Source organism: Sapajus apella, unplaced genomic scaffold, assembly GCF_009761245.1.
Source record: "Sapajus apella isolate SASKATOON/1434 unplaced genomic scaffold, GSC_monkey_1.0 scaffold36, whole genome shotgun sequence".
NCBI lineage: Eukaryota > Metazoa > Chordata > Mammalia > Primates > Cebidae > Sapajus > Sapajus apella.
The window spans coordinates 29,210,943-29,233,955 of NW_022436976.1; the positions used below are offsets into that span (position 1 = coordinate 29,210,943).

Sequence of the window (23,013 nt, forward strand, 5' to 3'; positions counted from 1 at the left end):
AATTATGGCATTCTGGGACAATACTTTCCTAAAAATGCATTGGATATTAAGTTTTTTAAAATGAAAAATTTGACAAAGCAAACTTCAATAAACTTATATCGTTTTCTTTTTTTCACAGAAAGACCTGTCAAAGTCTTTAATGCTTAAATCCATTGTCACCTTTGATGGGAAAATTGCATGCAACATTTTTCAAACTTAGTCCATGCAATCATTTTTTCTGTGGAGCATCTCACAGGATATACTTTGGGAAATGCAGTTCTCGAAGCACATGGAGTCCATTTCCATGATATAACCAAAGCCTTATCTGTAACCTAATAATAGAAGCTCTCCTCCAGAGTCTTAACTAGAGTAAATTATTCTTAGCCCACATCTACTTACCGCATCCATAGTTTAAAAGACTGAAATGTGGAAATTTTGGGTTAACAACTGATTCTTTCCCTATATCTGCCCACAAACAACAAAAAGGCTGCCGTAACAATGTTCTACCTCTTATTGTGCTGGACTATGTCTCCTGAAATATTCTTTAAAAACCAACCACCTAGATTCATGAAATAGCTGTTTTAAAAAGATGCACATAAAAGAACCCAAGCTGTGACCATTAGTTCTCCCAAAATTCAGTAAATATCAAACTACAGCTGTTCATAAATACTGGCAAGATTTAGAAAACGGTAAATAAATTAACTCTCAAAAAACATGACAATCATCCATATAAGGTAATTTTGATATGAACAAATTTTTAATATCTATTAGACCAATGGAGCTAAAACACCATTAGATTCCTTCTGCCTTCAGAATTTTTGTGTATTTTGTCATTAGGGTTAAGTAAGCTGATTAGTTCATTTTTTCTAAGTTAATTCCATTCATAACCAGGCAAATATTATGAGGTGGCCCTGTTTTTCCCAAAAGAGGTATGTACCCATTTGGAGAACCCAAAACTATCCCATATCTATAATGCACATCAGACTAACACAGCAGGACTGCTTTTCCCTATACAAATAATCACTTAGTTACCCTTTGGTGCCACAAGATGGCAATCTTTCAATAATTAAACCTTAAACTATCTCAAACTGCAATCTGCCCTCTTTCCCAAATTGCTGAATGATTCTCTTATTTTGATATTAAGAAGTTGAACTAATAAGTTATTTAACATCAGTTTTTAAAAGATCTGCAAAGTCATATGATGTGACACAATGCAAATTCCTGATTCAAAGAATGTTTAAAGACAGACACGCCTGTCTCACTAACACAGAAGAAACTAGGTCTAATATTGTCATTTGCCTCTTGGTAGAACATACATTATTTTTGGCAAAGAGAAATCTTTCAAGGTAATGTCATTTTTCTGTTTTCAAGAGCTTAATGTTTTTAGGGTAATTCAGGTAAATAAGATGGTTAAAATAACAAATGAATAAATACAAATTAGATAAATCACACATAATTTAAAAATATTTTAAAACAAAACATAATCAATAAACTATTATCTACCCTACTATATATAGCTTGTGTTTTTTAAATATGAAAAAAATATGCACAAAGCAAAAAGAAAAACTGTTTGGTTTTTGCTTAAAAGCACTGGTGTGTGAATACGTGTGTGTATATATATATATTTACTTATTTTAGAGAGAATTTTTTTCTTGATGTTCAAAGCTTCCCTGCCCCATCAGGTTCAACAGTAAAGGTCATAGCCTATCAAGCTTTGAAAGTGTACAAAAGCCCTTAGGTCCAGAACAGTGTTTTCAAACTTGAAACTAGAAAAAAATTCAAAAGCTGTATCATTCAACCACTGAGGATCACACAATAAACAAAGACAGTAGTGACTAGGATAGGTGGAGTGAAGGGAGTGGCTTCCAATGAAGAATCAGCATTGTGAGATGCACCAGGACCCTAAAACTTGACACACAAAGTAAAGATCAAAGAGAATTCTCATTTAAAGGACTGTTGATACTTTAACTATTTTATCACTGTTGGTGAAATGCAAAAATCAACAGAGCCATAAAGAATTTGCGAAAGGTAAGTTTTGAAGGCATTTTTTAAATGACGTAAGTTTATGTAAAAGACAAAAATTGTTGCAATTCCAGATGTTCCAATACTAATTTGAAACTTGAAGGCTCTTAAGCATATTATTCAGGGAAATCGCAAACTAAAACCCTGAGTTAGTTACAGCTGTTTTTAAGGAATCTGAAAATTGTGTTTACCTGTTACATGACCCCCGTCTTCCTGTTGAATATACTAGGCAGTATTTGTAAAAATACTGTCAGAGTTGGCTTCTGAAATCTTGAGGGCAGGTTTTTAAGATTTCAACATTTAAATAATATCTTACTAGTGGTTCTTTTACTTTTTAATCGTTTTTTGTTAAAAAAAAAATTGGGGGCATAAACACAGCAGAAAGCCTACTGAAATTTAGGAAGTAAACTAGATTTACCTACACTAAACAGTAAAGCAAGGAGGTGTTGCCAAACCACCTTTACATTGAGATGGTTCACCAGTGTGGTGTGTTAATCATCTGTAATGAACTCTTAATTGTAAATTTAAAATCCTCATCGATATTAACCTATTAAAGATACTGCCTATGTGAATTTATCATAGGCACAATAAAATTACAGATTTCTACAAGTAAATAAGATGTCAGATATTTTGTTTTCAGTAATTTCAATAGCATTGTGTGTCCCCTGGAGATAATTCATGTCTCTCAATTAGTATTGCAGCAGATGTTACCCAAAAGCAATACAAAAAATTTAAAGAATATATCTGATTTTCATAGAGCTATAACAGAAAGAAACTAGAGACAGATCATCAGCGGGCTAAAGTAGTGATCAGACTGGCACACATTTCAAAAAAATCCATGGTGTGACTGCCCAGGCGAGGTGAAACTGAAGACAATGTGCTTCCAGTCAAAGAGCCAGTGAGAGAGCCAGACAGTGAATGGCTCTCTGCAGTTGTGGAATCAAAACTTGATCTTGGTCTGTGTAAGCCAGCAGCAGAACAGGAACGCTGAGGTGTTGAGGAGCCAGACCTCTGCTCCACTACTTCATCTGAAATAGGCCAAAGAAGAGCAATTTATATTAAAAGCATATATGCCCAAACCCTTCCTATGAAATTATGATATCCAGAATATTAAGTAAACACATCTGAGTGAGGGCAACTTAATACTGAATGTCATGTTTCACTGTTTTAGGAGCACAGTCCTCTTCTTTCCAACAGTCTTAACAAACATCACTACCAATCACAACACTTGCACACAGTCAAAATGTGGTCCCTACGTCCTTCTTAAATTGGAGTATTTGATATTAGAATCAAACTGATATCTCTGCATGTGAAGAAAGTGTATTCTTGACAACTTATTTTCTTCTGGCATATCAACAAAAAAAAATCATTAAGGTAAAAATAAAAGTTACCATGATACATTGCCTTGGGAAGACAGGGTGCAAAGTGAGAGAAATCTTTTTAAAATTGCAGATTCAACGATTCCCAGGACCAGTCTCCAGAAACTCTGATGTAATAGGTCTGGAGTGGTTCCCAAGAATTTGCAATTTAATAATAACAACATGTAATTTCAATGGAAGGGGTCTGGGATCCATATAAACACTACCATACATAGTTGATGGTAGCTCAAGAGTAAAATTTAAATGCTTTGTTTAAAACAGCTTCCCTAACTCTAAACTCAGTTCCATTCTTGTTCCATCTATCACCTGACCCTTGGTTTATTCTGGTTTTATCCCACTTGGGCCTCTGAAATGAATAGTCACATTTAGTTTACTCAGGTTTAATCCTCGGCACACACTAAGTTCTTGGATGTGACAATTTTCCCTGACGCCTTTGGCTCCTTGATTACCATGGGTACCTAAATCCCAATAGAGACCTATTTGGCCATCCTGGCCACCCAGGATGAGGAAAGGTGATGAAGGGGAAAGTGTAGACATTACAATACGAACTAATAAAATATGAATGGAGAAATGTGACGAAGCCCTGACAAGTCAGTTAATTTAAAAGGTAAAGCCTGCCTCCCTGTTGTTCCTTACTTGTGCTCCACGGCCAATACTTCAAATGATTCTTTTATGCCATGGAGATACTTCTTGTGGAAAGATTCCAGGTAAGGGGTATTCAACATGTCTTTCATCCTTTTCACTTCACTTACATTTTGGTTAAGTCTAGATTACTTAAAAACCAGTGCAGGACCTACCCACCGGATGTCTTCGAGACGATTTTAACATCTGGTCAACTAGTGCCAAATTTTATCTTCTGAGAGCTCATGCATGCATAGCTTCCTTACCATCAATGCTTTTAAAGTCCAAAAGATAGCTCCTGTTATCAACCAGGTAAAGTTGTAAGCTCATTTTCACATAATTGCCAGTCACTGGATTTTTTCTTCTTACACGAAGATGGTATGCATTCACTACCTAAAGTGAAAAATTAATTAAAAATAATAAACTACAAAATATCTCCCTTTTCACTGCAAAAAATGGCAAAACAAGCAATTAATATGTGTGAGGTAGGAAAGGAATATCTGAATAATTTTCATATTACTGGTAATTTAGCATTTATTTAATCCCCACTAGTAGTACCAAATGGCAATTAAGATTTAAAGGAAAAATTACTTGAATAAATTTGGGGTACTGAAAAAAAAAAGAGAAAGATAAAGGAAACAAAGAGAACCCACAGATTGCATAAAGTCTAGCCTTCACTCTAGATAAACATCAACTCTAAAATATTGATTATAATTTGGTTGCCCAGTCTCTGCTTAAACATGTTCATGGATGATTATGGAGTAGAAGGAACAAAGAGAACCAAGCACAGTGGCTGATGCCTGTAATCCTAGCACTTTGGGAGGCAAAGGTGGGTGGATTGCCTGAGCCCAGGAGCTTGAGACCAGCCTAGGCAACTTGGTGAAACTCTGTCTCTACAAAAACATACAAAAAAACAAAACAAAACAAAAAAAAACCACTGCATCGAATATTCTGGATTTTCAAAACATCTGTGATACTAGTTTCAAAAATGTTTCAGTACAGAATTTCAAAGATGTTAACATCTCTTTTTAAACTAACTAAATAAAACTACTTCAAAACAAAGAGATCCGTTTTTTATATAATTTTAAGAAAATATTCATGTACAAATAATAAAATGAAAATGACTGATTTATTTGCACATGTCAAATCTATATTTATATGGTAAGTTGGAACATTTTTCTTCTTCCTTTAAAAGTTCATGATCCTCAGGAAAAGAACAAGAGTTAAAGGCATATCTGAAATGGAAAAATGCCCCTCCTCACACATATATTCAAACAGAACTAAAATGAAATTGAGTACTAATTTTTAAGAAAAGCAAACTGTGGGCTGAGAGTAAGGAAAATGACTATAAGCATTAAAAGCACTAGCCAAATAAGAGAGAATATCAGAACTTAGAGAAAAATGTTTATTGACTGAATAAATATGTGTGATGGTATAATTTGTATTGACTACTAGCTATTACAGCCACCTGCCTCTGTCCCCTAAAAAAGAAAAAAACCTCCCTAAAAAAAGAGGAAGTAAAAACATACTATCTTTGAAGACACTCATGATTTTCCATCGCTATGATGCATGCTGAAACCAGTAAGATGATTTCTAGTTGATTACTTGTTTTCTTGACCAAGAACACTATTCTATAAAGCAAAATATGTTGTTTTCCAGCATCAACTGGTTTTCATCCTTATAGAGGTTATTTTGTTTGTTTTTAATGTACATAGTATATTACTAGAAAAAATTGTGCTTAATACTCAACTCGGCAGTTCAGAACAGCTTATCATATAGAAAAAATGGCTTCTACACATGATCCTAATACATTATAATTTCCTACCTTCCATTCAAAATCCAGTTGCTTCATAGCTCGATAAACTTCAGCCATAATGTCATATGGTTTGCTCTGACTTCGGATTCCAAGATGCCACTTGGCTTTTTTCACAGCTAAAGATTTGGGCTTAGTCGTATTCAGTGCATCCAATGGACATCTTGCTTTGGGGCTGTCTGCTATAAGAGGTGGCATCCTTTCTGGATGAGGTTTCAGGCCTGGAGGAATATGCATGGCACTATCATCCATAAAAGAACCAGATGGAGGACTAGAGGCGAGGTAGAACTCACTGGCTTGGTTCATTATTCTCCGATTATCAATGATAAGATGATAAGCCACTGCAAGCTGGTCTTGAGGGTCACCACTATATAAACTGTTCATTACTTCTGATTCTGTACACTCAAATTTTTCACATACTTCTTTCACAGCCTCATCATCAATGACATTAGCATCATAGGAAGGGTCTTCAGGAAATAAGTAACTGGGCAAATCTTGTTTAAACCATTCATGCTCTCTAGGAAAAACACAATACACTATTGTAAGACATGCATTGGCAAGTCCAAATAATTTAGACATTGGGCAATACAACATAATAGAATCAAAAGATCTGGTCTCTAGACCTAGCTCTGCCACTTACTAGCTATGTGACCCTGAGCAAGTTAATTACCCACTACCCTTGAATAACTATGGTTATAAAGACTTGAGGATTTGGCTGACATTCTCTCAAAAATGAAAAAAGCAAGCCCATCACTTTAAGGAAAACAATCAGCAATATTTGTTGCCAATGACAAAATTCAAGCTTTCAAGCAAAACTTTAAAATTTTGTATTATTTGTATGAGTTTAACAGCTTCCCAATACTTAAAGACTTTCTGATAAAGTTGGTGTTAATAATAATAAATATGTTTTTCTTTTCCAACCACTTATCTGAGTGAAATCATATCTTCTTTACACACTTCAACTTATACAAAATAATGCAACAGATTGAATGAAGAAGGTATGAGAACCTAGCTGTCTTTGATATAAAATAATGTCTCTTCTCAGAATTTTTTTTTTGTTTTGGAAGATATGGTTATTTTTCATGAAAGATGTATTATTTAACATATAGTGGGTTTATAGTTATTTTTAAATGAATTAAATGTTTTCTTAATTTCTCAGTTTTAATTGTAATATAGTAAATATTTATAGATATAACCTACATTAAAATAAATCCCCCTTGAGGTCCTCAGTAATATTTCAGAGTTACAGGATTCTAAAATCAAAAAGTTTGAGAACTGCTTTCCTAAGCCATATTTTCTCACACTTCTGGGGGTTTGCACTTGATGTTACCACTGTTATCCTAGAATATTAAACCCTTTTCATCTAACACAAACTACTTCTTCAAGATTATTGCTACCTGGTGGAACTGGGCTTCCCCTAAGATAAGTGCAAATGAAGATATGTTTTGACTGAATGTCTTCTATTCGCTGACTATTTATAAATATTTACTGAGGAAAATACCATGGACAAAAAGAAACACTCTTCCTCGCAAAGATTATATTTTAGCTAAATAGAGATTAAACAAATATACATAGAAATATAGTTACAAATATGCAAATCCTGAGATACATATTGCAGTAGAAACTGCATAGAGTAAAATGAGAGTGTTTAATTTAGAATGAGAAGTGGGTGATCAGGGAAGCCACTCTGAGTAATATTTAAGCAGACACTAGAATGATCAGAAGTCAGCTATGCAAATAGTTGGGGAACAGATATTCCCAGCAAAAGAAACATTATGTGCAAAAACCATAAGACAAAAAAAGAGTTGTGCTGTGCTCTAGGAACTGGAAAGAGCTCAACATCATGAAGGCAGAATGAGTTGAGATGGAGTGCTAAATGAAATCAGGTACTTCTAAGAATCGAAGGCTATAAAAAGGAAATCTCACAATTTGAACTGGTGGCTGATGAAAATCATTGAAGGATTTTAAAGAGATGGGGTAACATAACCTAATTATCATTCTGTAAAGATCATTTTGTTTGTGGTATAAAAACTGAATTGAAAAGATAAAAATGATGATGATGATGATGCTAGTTGCAATAGTCCAAGTGAGAAATGATGGTGTGTCAGGCCCTGAGGATATGTACAAAGATAAAACTTCTATATCTACTAGATTTTTCGATCACAACACATTCTTATAGTTGTTTTTTTTCTTAATCTTGCCCACTAAACTGAGAGCTTCTTGAAATAGTGACCACAAGTTATTTAGCTCTATCCCACTACCTAGTGCAGAGTAAATGCTCAATAAATGCTGAATAAATACATGAGTTAGACAAAGTATGAACACAAAAATTCATTCATGTATTTATTTGCTATATAATAATATTAAGCACCTATTAACGTTTAGCAATAAAAATAACTGAGATAGAAAGTTTCTATTTTTTTGGTTTTTTAAGACAGAGTCTCACTCTGTTGCCCAGGCTGGAGTGCAGTGGTGTGATCTCGGCTCACTGCAACCTCCGCCCCCCCAGGTTCAAGTGATTCTCCTGCCTCATGGGATTACAAGTGTGCACCACCACACCCAGCTACAAAAGAAGTAACAAAAGACAAAAAAATTATGTTACTTGTCTAATATTTTTAAAATATCAATGACAAATAGAGAAGTTAAACACTTTCAAAATAAACTCGAAAAATCTATTATTTCATAAAACAAAATACCAGCAAAAACAGTCAAAGTCAACTTTTTCAGAATCCTGGAAATTAACCAAAGGCTTGTAACAATCTGAAGACTATCTATTCAAGAAAAATGGCCGAATTTCAGTAAGAAAGGTGAGATTTGTGGCTTTTTAAGTTGTCCTATGTCCGCTTCCCTTTGTCCAGTTCCATGGCAGCCTTGAAAACCAACAGCCTCATAATCACAGAGCTGCGAAAACCAGGAGCTTAACAACCACTGGGGCATTGGGGTGGGGAAAACAGACGAGCAGAATAGTATATAGCCGCCCAAAACTCCTACCATGAGAGAACTGTCATTATTTTACTTACCTAGCAGTTCTCTGGAAACCTCCCACTCACAAGCCTGGTTTTTACATGACCTGACTCAGAGCTTACTCTCACACAGCCTTCTCCCAGGGCATTTGTTAAAAAAAAAAAAAAAAAAATCAATGACAACTGTCTAACATCCTAACATGCCTGAAGCAGCAGTGAAAGTTGGGTAAATGAAAAGCTGACCAAGACACTTAAAAGGAAAAATCAGGAAATACAAGTTCCAGAGGGGTCTTTGGAAAGCTCTGATGTATTTCTGGGACTCAGGCCAGAAACAAATGCAGCGTTGTGTGTTTGCCTGAGAAAAAACTGAAAGGGCCCTCATTTGTCTTCACTGGTAGATTTTGAGGCTCTGCACAAGCAGGAAATGAAGGCTAAGGCAGAGTTACAAACTGCCTGTTGGAGCACTGAGGATATAGCCCAACATGCACACAGAGCCCATCAGCAAAGGATGGGAGACTTACTAGATCACGTTATTTAAGGAAATTTTTGTCTAAGCTGATCATTAAGCTAACCAAAGAGAGATTTCAGTAGCCATATAAAAAAAAGAATACAGATTTTGCAGAATCAGATCAGGAAATCACCAAACAAATAGGAGCAGCAGCAACAACATATGACAATTATAAACTCTAGGTATATACCCAAGAGAAATAAAAGCATAACCATACAAATTTTGTGTGTAAATGTTCAGGGCAACAGTAGTCATAAAAGCCACAAATTGGAAAAAACTCAATCTTCATCAACTAATGAACAAAATGTAGTATATTCATACAGCGGAATATTTTTCAAGCAAAAAAAAAAAAAATGAAGTACTAATACATGCTACAGTAGGAAAGTACTTTAAAAACATTTTGCTAAATGACAGAAGCCAGATACAAAAGACCACATGCAGTATGATTCCATTTATATGAAATGTCCAGAACAGGCACAAAGACAGAAAGTAGATTAGTGCTTGCTAGGGAGGAAAGGGAAATGGGGAAGGGATGACTATTACTGTGTATAGTTTCTTTCAGGGATGATAAAAAAAGTTCTGGAATTACATGGCTGTAATGATTGTGAAACTTTGTGAATATACTAAAAGCCAGTGAATTATACACTCTAAAGGGATAAATTTATAATATGTGAATTATATTTTTTAAATTAATTTTAAAAAACAATAAGGAAACATCTAAATTTTGATTTCTAATTCATTAATTTAGTCAAATGACCATAATTTCTTGTAACAACTGCCAATTTTAAAAGCTTTTAATTTTCAGGAGTCAGTTTCTGAACTAACTCTACAAAGTGATCAGTGACTAGGATGTTTATAGAAGTTCATCTGAGACAAAAGCAGTTCACTTCACATGGGTTATTATACAGGCATCAGAAATTATGTATTTCTATCACTACTACCTGAAATGTGAAATTGATATATGACTTAAGGTTAGATTATAAAGACTATCAAATTTTAGAAACCCTATGATATGCCCAAATTTCTTTTAAGTACAGCTAAAATGTTAATAGCTAACATTATGTTCTAGACATTGTTCTAAAGGTTCAATTATATTAAGTTGAATATTTGCACTTTCTGATATTCATTTTTAGACCTACTTAAATGGCAATTTCACATGGTTCAATCTATGACTACCTCCCCCAAATTCTAATGTATGTGGGAAGTAACTAAAGTGCTCATAGCTAATAAACAGAAGCACTGGGATTTGTGCTCAGTTGAACTTCAGACCTCTCACTTTAATTATAATAACATTAATACTATTACTAAGTTAAGGTGCCTGGGGACACAAAGATGTATTTTCTGTGAAGACAATATCTGTCTTGTTTACCACTATATTCCCAGCACCTAGCACAAGACCTTGCACAGAGCGGATGTGAAATATTGCTTGAATGAATTAAAGCAAAAATGGTTAAATAAGCAAATAAATACAGAGATATATTTTTCAACCTCCAATGGCTATCTTACAAGAAAATAATAGATGTACAAAATAATATTAAGATAGTAAGTATATAGTAGCATAAGATATAAATAAAATGATAGATTAACAGAAGGATAGATGTCATTGAATTGATGTAACAATCTGAAATAGTGGAAATAGCACAGGTTTTGAATTCAGTTTAAGTTCCAAGTTGAGCCCCAGTTATACTCCTAATTAGCTGTGTAATTTTCAACAAACACAGATTTACTCAACGTTTTAATATGTGCTAGATTTTGTGCATTTTGCTATGAATTAATAATTTGTTCCTAATTTAAAGTAATTTATAATTTAATAGGGGCAAACAGATACATAAATCATGACATAACCCTTCTGAGCTTCAGTTTCATGGTTTGTAAAATGGTTTATAGCTACCTATGAAAAGTCAATGCAATAACATAGTCAAGCCATACAGCAAAATGCTTGCTATTTTGTAATTTTTCAATAATTAGTAACTATTTTCTCTATTGAACTCTATTTTATCAAATCAAAAATTCCCCAACATTGGCCAGGTGTGGTGGCTCATGTCTGTAATCCTAGCACTTTGGGAGGCCGAGATGGGGAAATTGCTTGAGGCTGGGAGTTCAAGACCCCAGCTCTTAAAAAAAAAAATTTAAAAAAATAAAAAGAATCCGAAAACACTAAAAAACTGAATATAGATAAGTAGAAAAAAATGAAAACTATAGATTCAAGTTATATTAAAGTACAGAGATGAATGATAGTTTCATGCCGTCTACCTATGTACAAATTAACTCTTACCAGTAAACATATGACATTTTTCTTAGTCTATAAGTATACAAACACTGCTTTAAAGTAACAAATAAGTGTTATTACCACCTGACATTTTAAATAACTTTTTGTTTGTTTTTTTGAGACAGAGTCTCTCTCTGTCACCCAAGCTGGAATGCAGTGGCACAATCTCAGCTCACTGCAACCTCTGTCTCCAGGGTTCAAGCAATTCTACTGCCTCAGCCTCCTGAGTAGCTGGACTACAGTCCTGTGCCACCATACCTGGCTAACTTTTTGTCCTTTTGGTAGAGAAGGGGTTTCACTGTGTTAACCAGGAGAGTCTCGATCTCTTGACCCCATGATTCACCCACTTCGACCTCCCAAAGTGCTGGGATTACAGGCGTAAGCCACCAAGCTGGCAAAAAAAAAAAATTTAATATAGATGGGCTCTCACTATGTTGACCAGGCTTGTCTTGAGCTCCTGGGCTCAAGTGATCTTCCCATCTCAGCCTTGCAAAGTGTTGGGATTACAGCGGTGAGCCACTGCACCGAACCTATTACTATTCTAAATGTATATGCTGATACAAGCAGCTGCAAATACATCAGCATGTCTAATTTTCTTAAAAAATAGTCAATTCAGAGAACTATATATGCTAAAGAACTATAAACACAAAGGGCTTTATTTCCTCCTAAGTTCATTTTTATAATTAAATCTGATGGCTAATTTACACTTTTATATTTTTGTGCATGAGGTTTGGAACACTGAAGAAAGGCTGGAAAAAGAAAGTGATACATAAATGCAAAAGGAATCATCAGTCCTTGCTTGCAAGAAATCAGCAGCAGTCACATAAACAGCTACCGCAGCCATCATTTAAATATTCCAAAGGTTGGCTGGGCACTTTGGTTCATGCCTGTAATCCCAGCACTTTGGGAGGCTAAGGCGGGCAGATCACAAGGTCAGGAGTTTTATACCAGCCTGGCCAACACAGTGAAACCCTGTGTCTACTAAAAATACAAAAAAATTAGCTGGGTGTGGTGGTAGGTGCCTATAATCCCAGCTACTCGGGAGATTGAGGCAGAAGAATTGCTTGAACCCAGGAGGTGGAGGCTGCAGTGAGCCAAGACTATGCCATTGCACTCCAGCCCAGGCAACAGTGCAAGACTCCGTCTCAAAAAAAAAAAAAAAAAAAAAAAAAAGAAAGAAAGAAATTCCAAAGGTCAGAGGTCTCAAAAGAGTCTTTTCTGGGACTGGGTGCAGTGACTCACACCTGTAATTCCAGCACTTTGGGAGGGCAAGATGGGTGGATCGCTTGAGCCCAGGAGTTCAAGACCAGTCTGGGAAACATGGCAAAACCCCATTTCTACTAAAAATACAAAAAATAATTAGCTGGGTGTGGTGGCTTTCACCTATAGTCTCAGCTACTCAGGAGGCTGAAATGGGAAGATCATCTCAGCCTGGAAAGTTAAGGTTACAGTGAGCTGTGATCACACCAGTGCACTCCAGCCTGGGTGACAGAGTGAGACCCTGCCTCAAAAAAAAAAAAAAAAAAAAAGTCATTGCTGGCTAATGAAAAGAGGAAGAGTTCTGGAAAGATGTCAAAAGAATGTGTTTGTAAACAAACATGGATGAAATCTTAGCTAAGAACAAAAAACCTCTAAGAAACATGCCTTGATAAGTAATAAGCAGAATGCAATGAATCATCTTGCTACTATACAAAGGTATGTGATATACAAAGGTCATATTCATAGGTGCATTAGCAATGGCACTTTCCAAAGTTTCTCACGTGACACAAGAGCCTTCGCAGTAAGCCCACTAGCAGCTATTGAATTCAAAAACTTAGCAAAACTTTTTATGCTTTATGTTTTTAACCATATGTAAAATACATAAATCTCACTCTATTTATCCATTTGAAATTTTTTCAGGCATTTTCTAAACATACCATATTTCCAGGTCTTTTAGCATTGCATAGGCAAAGATGAATAAGATACACTCTTTAACCTAATATCATAATTTAAGAGAGAAAAAAAGACACACTGAGAAACAACTAGTTACAGGATGAGAATTAAATAAGAAAAGCATGAACAAAATGTTGATAAAATAGAAATGAAAGCACTTGTGCAACGTTAATGAATGAATGGAAGTCTATCAGGTCAAAAAAGAAAACAGAAAAGGCATCAAGGCAAAGAGAATAATATAAACAAAGATATGAAGACATAAAATCTATGTTAGGTTTAAGAAACAAGGACAAGTTCAATGTGGCTGAAGCACTGGTATTTCCCCTTCTCTTCGTTGGCTAGGGGTGAGGTGGCGAGGGCAGGAAATGAGACGTTAGGAGAATCATTCAATTAACATCATTATTATTCCTATGAGAAAATATACGTAAAAGAAACAAAAAGAATAATCACCTTATGTCTTTGATAGTTGCGCGTTTCAGTGGGTCAACCTGAAGCATATGCATCAGGAGAGTGGCGACAGAACGATTGAGATATTCTGGGATATAAAAGACACCACCTCGGATCTTCTTAAATAACGTAGGTACATGCTCATCATCAAATGGGAGGGTGCCACAAAGGAGGGCATACAAGATAACACCACAGCTCCAGATATCAACTTCAGGACCCGCATACAATCTAAGAAAAAAGATGACAACACAAACCTAAAATGCAAGTATCACTATTTCTCTCTATATGTATCCTACTTGTATATATAGGTAGTCTACCTTCAGTACATATTCATTTCCAAGGTCTTTATTGAAGTCCATGGCCACTCCCCAATATTCAATCGTTGCTCCTCAAAGGGAATAATTAGTCTAGCCAATTACTATTCAAGTCTGCCAAGTGAATAGGGTATTTTTATTTGTCACAAATTCATTTAACTGAAACATACTAATTAAAAAATATAATACTTTCTGTGGTTGATTTTTGAGGGAAACAAAAGTAGATGACCATAAACTTGAAAAAATACTATAGTGTATAGGTTAAATTTTTTTCTTAAAGAACTATTACAAGAAAATATACATATAATAGAATTTTTAGCCCTGGTACAGCTTTAAAGAATATTTAAGGCCAGTCACTGTAGCCCACAGCTGTAATTCTAGCACTTTGGGAGGCTGAGGTGGGTGGATTGCTTGAGGCTAGGAGTTTGAGGCCAGCCTGGGCAACATGGTGAAACCCTGTTTTTACTTAAAATATAAAATGTAGCCAGGGATGGTGGTGAACACTTGTAGTTCCAGCTACTCAGGAGGCTGAGGTGGGAGGATCACCTGAGCCTGGGAGGCGGTACAGTGAGATAAGATTGTCCACTGCACTCTAGCCTGGGTGACAAAGATGTTCTGCCTCAAAAAAAAAAAAAAAAAAAAAAAATTAAACATTAAAGTACTTAATTAGTACTGTGTAGACAGTATTTATCCTGTATCACATTATCCTGCGTATTTACCACTTGCACTCTCATCACTTCCTAGCTCATATGACTAAAATTAGCTTTGATCCAGATAACTTATGCTTATAGTGTTATTCCTTTTTTTCCCTCTTACCTTTCTACAGCATTACAGTTCTCATGACAGCATATTATCAAACTCAAACCTGGGTCTGGGGTAACAAAGTAAATCTCTACTATTCCAATAAAAAGGATATAATGTTTACATAAAAATGGCAATTGTTTACATCATTTGCTGTATTGTTCAAACTCTTTGCAATGGACTGAATGCTTACAGCCTCCCAAAATTCAAGTGTTGAAATCCTAACACCCAAGGGGATAGTATTAGGAGGTGGGAACTTTAGGGGTGTGATTAGGTCACTAGCGCAGAGTTCTACTGGTGCCCTTGTAAGAGCAACCCCAGAGAGATCCCCTCTCCCTTTCACCATGTGAAGTTACAGTGAGCATACAGTAGTCTATCAGGAAGCAGACCCTCACCCAGATACCAAATCTGATGGCACCTTGATCTTGGACTTCACAGCTTTCAGAACTGTGACAAATAAACTTCTGTTGTTTATAAGCCATCAACGTTATCGTATTTTTCTTACAGCAGGCCAAATGGACTAAGATAATACTGGATCTGCTATTTGCAATAATACTTTTACCAATTTTCTCTCATAGGATTCTGTTAACTTTTAAAAATCACACATTGATCACTGTAAAAAGACTTGAGATTACCATTGCAATCTGTATAAACATTTTTATAATGTACCAATGAATAAGTTATATGAGTAATTACACAATCTCTACTTGTGTAGTTTAATTTCATGAAACAATATTGTCCCCCAAAGTCTCGTTCTTCCAAAGACAAAATATAAAACAATGCTGTATACATTTTGAAAAATATGCAAGTTAAAGAACTGTATCTAATAAATAAATAATGACACTAGCTTATATTTTGCAAATTCTTACTTTCTTATCTGTACTTTTCTAAAATAAAAGAGATGTTAAATCAGGATGTACTTCAGCTATTTTTCAATGGGGAAAACTTCATAGGTATATTTATAATGATATCTAAATGAAATGTTTAAAATTTTTAATATAACCATTATCCCTTCAACGATTGAAAAATAAATGAACAATTCAGTTCTGCCATTTTAAAATCTTACCTTCCAAAGAGAATACATTATAATGAAATGTTATCAGAATGCACACAAGATTACAAAAAGTTTACACTTCACTGATTATTACCTGCCTGAGATGACTTCAGGTGCCGCATAATTTGGAGATCCACAACTAGTTCTTAGAAATTCACCATCTGACATCATATTAGATAATCCTAAAAATAAAAGTAATGTTTACCTGGTGCTAGATTTTTTTAAAAGTAAAGAAAGTCATATAAACAGGAGCAAAATTTCCAGTCCTTAACCCTCCACACATCGTTTATTAGTTGTTTTATTTTTTTAAAAAAGGCAGTGGAAAGCATTTGACTGAAGCAGATTATCTCAGAGTGCTTATACTATAACAAAAAAGCTAAAGAACATCTCACGTATGAGTAAAACTAAATTTCCTTTCCAAATAAAAATGTTGATTCCCTTCACAGAAGAGGTTATTCTGAAGCACATTAACTTTCCCAAACATGAAAACATCAAAATATTATTTATCTATTTCCATAGTTGAAAGAATAAAACAGAAACTACTACTTTTTTGTTCTACGCTTTCAAAAGCCTCTTTAAATTCTATAATTAGAAGCCAGATGGCCTCCAACTCATAAAGAGATTATGTTCCAAAAGTTTTTAATTTAGAAATATTTAATTCAACATAGAAAATATAATCTATTGAACCAAAAATCTAGTTGAGCGATAACACTAAATGAATTTCATGATTCAGAGAAGGAAGAGAAACTAGAGAAGTAGTTTCCTAGATTTTAGATTAAAGACAAGGTAAAGACCACAATAGGTAGCACTAGCCAGCACCTGAATATCTTTCTAATCTCTCACTTCCTAATCTTTTTCTCAAATACCCTATTAAGGCATCCTTTCCAGGTATGTTTAACCCAAAAAGTGTTTGAAGTATAAAAATTACATTTTATGTACCTTTTACCCCTGACAAAAACTATGCTCTAATTAAGTTATGTTACCCTAAGGACTCTTTGTGGATCAATTCAGAAGGGCTTTTTTCCAAAACTACATGCAAACTTTCAGATACCTCTGTTTATATGCATTCATCAGAGAAAGTGCTCATAATTTCATGAGATTTTCCAAAGAAGTTTGGGACTCCTCCCTTCTCTTCAAAAACAAAACAAAACAAAACAGTTATGCATCATTTTCCTAGGAGAAAATGTAGATTGAATGAATTTATCTTGATGACAGCCTTCTAACTTCTCTAGAGGTATCCACATTTTTAAAGTGTATTTAAATGAATAGAAAAAGCTACAAAGGAAATTTCAACTAATCCCTTTACATGGTACAGGATGCACAAGTTTGAAATGGAAAGTTCTTAGTTCTATAAGTTGTTATTGACATGCTTTAAAAGGTAGCTAGTACATTCCTAAACAACCTTGGAGTTACATACCAAAATCAGCTATCTTGGCATTCATATGTGCATCCAACAGGACATTCTCTGGTTTCAGGTCTCGGTGAACAACCATATGCCTATGACAGTAATCCACAGCAGACAGAATCTGCTGAAAGAGCCGCCTGGCTTCCATCTCTTCAACCTATCAAGCATAAAAGAAACTGCATTAAAATATCTGGGGCTGGGAGAGGTGGCTCATGCCTGTAATCCCAACATTCTGGGAGGCTGAGGCAGGTGAATCACCTGAGGTCAGGAATTTGAGACCAGTCTGACCAATGTGGTGAAACCCCATCACTACTAAAAATATAAAATTCAGCTGGGCATGGTGGCACGTGCCTATGGTCCCAGCTACTGGAGAGGCTGAGACAGAACTGCTTGCACCTGGGAGGTGGAGGCTGCAGTGAGCCTAGATCACACCACTGCACTCCAGCCTGGGCAACAGAGTCAGGCTCTGTCTCAAAATAATAATAATAATAACAATAATAATAATATTTGGGACATCTATTTAACAAGAGTTTTAATTTCATAATCAAGCTAAATAAAATTAAGCCAGCTAGAATTATGCTGGAATTCTCAACAAATCAGACAAAACATCCAACCAAAAGCTTGTCAAAGCTCAACATGTCAACAGACGAGTTTTTGTTTATTGCTAAGCAGTAATATTTAAATTTCAATTAATATCATTAAATGTGCACAATGTTTTGGGGAATTGACAGTAAAACAAACTAAAACAGAACATACGTGAAAGTGCCAAGAAAAGGAAATAACTGATCCTCAACATGATTTTATGAAACAGATTTTGAAATGCATCAGCATCATGTTGGCAATTAAGTGGAACATGTTTTCTAAAATCAGTATTTCAAAAGGTATACAAGAAATTTTGTCTAACACCGTATATGTTTAGTTGAGCATTATTATAGAAACAACTTTAACCTTGACGATATCTTTGCAGTGTGCTATTTCCCAATACTTTCCTCCTTATTAGTTTAGAGGTTTAGTGTACCAGATAGTATGTTACTCACCCGTCCATGCTTACAGATGTAGTCAAATAATTCGCCTCCAGACACATATTCCATTACCATAAAAAAATCTGTTGGAGTGCTGATCACCTGGTATCTTTTTGGTTAATAAAAAAAAATTAACAAAATATGTTACTTTGACCAAAATCAACCGGGCATTTCTACTCTGGCTACAATTTTATATTTCAATGTTTTATAATACTTTAAGATGACTTATATTATCAAAATAATCATAGAGCTATAAACATGGAGCATTACAAAATTATTCTACTTCTTGAGGCTCATGGCCATTCCTTCAGATCCTCCCTTTCATGTTTACTAATTTTTGAAATCTTTCCCTCTGAACAACTAAGTTAAGCATTAATTTTTCCATTTAAACAAAATTTGTTTACAGGCAAAGAAGATGAGGTATCACATATTTAAAGATAAGTAGAAAATATATTTGGGCCAGACATGGTGGCTCATCCCTTTAATCCCAGCACTTTGGAAGGCCGAGGTGGGAGGATCACTTGAGGTCAGGGCAATGTTTCGGGGAATTGACAGTAAAACAAACTAAAACAGAACATACATGAAAGTGCCAAGAAAAGAAAATAACTGATCTTCAACATGATTTTCTGGAACAGATTTTGAAAAGCATAGGCATCATGTTGGCAGTTCAGTGAAACATATCCTCTAAAGTCAGTATTTTACCAGCCTGGGCAACATAGCAAGACCTCATTTCTGTGAAACATGTATATATCATATATATTTTTTCCTGGACATGTAAAATGATACTACAGAGATATATTCAGCAAAATCCAGAAAGTGAAAAATGACCATTTCTTCAACAAACAAAATGCAAGAAAAAAAGGGAAAGGATAAACTATATGTTAAAAGTAACTCAAGAGACAATTTGACCAATTATACTATATAGACTTATTTTGATTCTTATTCAAACCAACTTTAAAAACCATTTATGAAATAATCAGGAAAGTCTACATGCTGATTAGGCGGTAGATAATGTTGTTAATTATTTTAATTAAGATGTGATAATGATGCTATGTTTATGTTATTTAGAATATAAAAAGTATTTTCTAGAGTAGCTACTGAAATGTTTACAGATTAAAAAGATAATGTTGAGATTTACTTCAAAATAATGTGGTGTAGGGGAAATGGGAGGGAAGCAGACAAAACAATGAATTGACTATTGTTGAAGCTAATAAAACATACGTGGGGTCTCACCGCTTTACTTTTGTAAATGTTAATTTCTCTCATGAAAAATTAACTCTGTGTGTGTGTCTGTCTGTGTTTCTAGGTACCCAAAGCTGGGCACATTAAGAAATAATTTTTAAATGTAGCTTTATTTGGTAAAATAAAATATTTTCCCAAAAACTACAACTTACACCCCTACACTCAATTTTACCAAACCAAGTTTTAAAGACTTTAAAATTAAATATAATATTAATTTTTATTTAATTTTGAAACAGACTCTTGCCCTGCCACCCAGGCTGGAGTGCAGTGGCAAGTTCTTAGCTCATGGCAACCTCCACCTCCTGGGTTCAAGCGATTTTCCTGTCTCAACTTCCAAGTAGCTGGGATCACAGACATGGATCGCCATGCCTGGCTAATTTTTATATTTTTAATAGAGATGGGGTTTCGCCATGTTGGCCAGGCTGGTCTCAAACTCCTGACCTCAAGTGATCTGCCTGCCTTGGCCTCCCAAAGTTCTGGGATTACAGGCATAAGCCACTGTACCCGGCCTATAATATTAATGTTTTAACTTAAGGTTGCATTAGATATTTACATAAATGAACAATTATGCTACTTTTTAAAATACGTTGTTTGCCTATAAAGGTTTATCTATCATCTGGTTGATTATGAGCAGTATCTAATTTATAATTAGTTACTACTTAGGGCCACTAACTATATAGCTGTGTCATTTTTGCATGGCTTAAAGGGCCCCAGCAGAAGGCCCAGATAGGAGCTGATGCTCTGCTTCAAGTAGTGTGTCATGACATAGGATGTGTCAGATACAGGAGAGCCTTTTGATAATTTGTCCAGCCAGATGGGGCACCTTGTATTAATGTACACAGATGCTGGTATGTGCTAGTTCATGGGCCTGGTTACTACTTCCCAATAAAGAGGAGGAGGAAATTGGCCAGAAAGTTGGTAATATAACTATATATTTTAAGAGAGCACATATCATGTATAAATTAATGCATGAAAAAAGCAAAGTATTAGAGCTATAATACTGAAAATAATTATAATTTTTCAGAATGAAAATATATATTCTTTTTTCTTTTTTTTTGAGGGCTGGAGTGCAGTGGTGCGACTTCGGCTCACTGCAACCTCTGCCTCCCAGGTTCAAGTAATTCTCTTGCCTCAGCCTCCCGAGTAGCTGAGATTAAAGGCACGGCCCCACCACACCCCTGCTAATTTTTTGTATCTTTAGTAGAGACAGGGTTTCACCACATTGGCCAGGGTGGTCTCGAACTCCTCACCTCGTGATCCACCTGCCTCAGCCTCCCAAAGTGCTGAGATTACAGGCGTGAACCACTGCACCCATCCAGAAGAAGTATTCTTAATAGCAATCATGAGTCTTTGGGAAGAAACATGGCAAGGTATCCTAATTTATGTAAAATAAATGAATATAACTAAAGAATAATTCAGATTATTTCAAATGAACTTTGGAAAGGTAATTATACCGAGAACTCTAGAAGAAATAGTGTGTGTGTGTCTGTGTGTGTGTGTGTGTGTGTGTCTGTGTGTGTGTGTGTGTGTGTGTGTGTGTGTGTGTGTGTGTAGGCTTTCATAGTTTTATAAAAGCTATCTTTATAGGCATCAAAGTGATCATGTAAACTGAATAGTGTAGGGCAGGTGCATCTGCTATCGCACCTCACTGTAGGCTGGTTTGATTTAGTAACAATTCTCAATCATTTCTGTGTTCTGTACATCCTAAATGGGGCACAAAAGAAGTGATAACATTCTAATAAATAAATTTGGCTATCATTTCTGAGTATATCATGGGTCTTCAATCGATATTCTTGGAAGAAATTATTTTATGAAACTTCTAAATCCTTAGCAGCCACTGTCTTACACTAAAGGCCAGTCTAGAACAATGAAAACTGTAATATTACTAAGCACTTACTGTCTACCAGACACTGAGCCATTATATGGTGATAGAACATTTATTGAGTACCTACTTGTATTGTACTTGGTGAGATCAAAAGCAGGTGCCTTTACTTGTGGAGCTTACAGTTTAGCCAGAAAGACAGACATTAAATAAACAGTCTCTTCAAATACAAATATGATCTCCAGTAGCCTCCCAATTTAGGATTCTCAGAGGTTTCCCATTGCTCTTAGGTCCTGAATAAATCAGGCCCTTGCCATCTCTATTGTTTGGTCTTAGCTTTGTGTCACAACACTGAGTCATACTACTTTTTTCAATGTTAGTCATGCTGTACCTCCTCCTGCTACAGCTCCTTTGTATAAGCTGTTTTCACTGACCTGAATCCTGTACTATGACCCAAGCCCTGATTAGATCTCAGCTTGAAAGTCACTTCCTAAGTCCAGGTGAGGTGCCTTTTTGCACTCACAGATCCGTTTTCCTGAGCTTCAAAATACACACTTCAGTTTGTAATTGTATGTCTTTATTATTACAATAATTTGATTAATGAATATGTACTTAGCAAAGTACCTATAACAAAGTAGGTATTTAAGTAAGTGCACAGGTTAGCACTTTTAAATAACGTGAGTGCTTGGAGCCAAAACCAGAGTAATCTGAAACTGAAAAGTCATACCAACATTATAGCAAAACTTCAACCAATAAAATTTCCTTTTGTCTCTATCCCTAAACAGAATGGGGTGGGGACAAAGGGAAACAAATTTCAGAAGAAAGAAGTCTGAAGAAGACAGTTTCACATTAAGGATTTAGAGGAAAAGGCAAATTCCAAGATTACGTTCTAAGACTGGCCTGAGTAAGTCAAATCTCTTGTGCTTTCTAAAATACAAGTATATTGAAGTATTTTAAGAAATTCAATCATGTATCACTCATATGTGTCAGTATTATTTTCTTAGTACAGCAGAGAAGTAAACTAATGTGCTTTTAAAATTTTTCAGAAACAGCATTTATAATTGGTAAAAAATTAATTATTCAGAAAAGTCCTATGCATTTTCCAATTGACCAAGTTATATGCATTTTTAGGCAATATCCACATAAAATAGTATATAAAAATTAAAAAAAAAACATCTTTCTAAAGTTAGCCAAAAATCAACAATCATGAGTACACCTTTGTGGTGGTCAAATCTATTAAGATTTTATAATATTATTTATGTATCTACATACATACAAGATTTTTCTTTAGTTAGAACTCAGTTACATAGAAATGTAGCAATCATCCTTGGTTCATGACACTTGTCTTCAGTAGTCCATGAATAACCTTTTATTTAATTACTATTTTTAATAAGGTAATACGGACAAACCCATCACTCAG

The 23,013-nt window shown here is 35.0% G+C and overlaps 1 protein-coding gene across 1 annotated transcript in view; it reads right to left on the reverse strand.

Annotated features, from left to right (window-relative positions):
- Positions 1–1,603: 1,603 nt before the first annotated feature.
- PRKAA2 (protein kinase AMP-activated catalytic subunit alpha 2) overlaps positions 1,604–23,013 on the reverse strand; it is a 65,945-nt gene continuing 44,535 nt past the window's right edge. The window contains exons 3-9 of the mRNA XM_032296861.1: positions 18,545–18,638; positions 17,520–17,664; positions 16,197–16,284; positions 13,937–14,161; positions 5,827–6,331; positions 4,268–4,394; positions 1,604–3,029 (exon numbers count right to left, since the gene is read on the reverse strand). Of these exons, the coding sequence (XP_032152752.1) occupies positions 2,791–3,029; positions 4,268–4,394; positions 5,827–6,331; positions 13,937–14,161; positions 16,197–16,284; positions 17,520–17,664; positions 18,545–18,638 (1,423 nt within the window). The 3' untranslated portion in view covers positions 1,604–2,790. The remainder of the gene's footprint in view (positions 3,030–4,267; positions 4,395–5,826; positions 6,332–13,936; positions 14,162–16,196; positions 16,285–17,519; positions 17,665–18,544; positions 18,639–23,013) is intronic.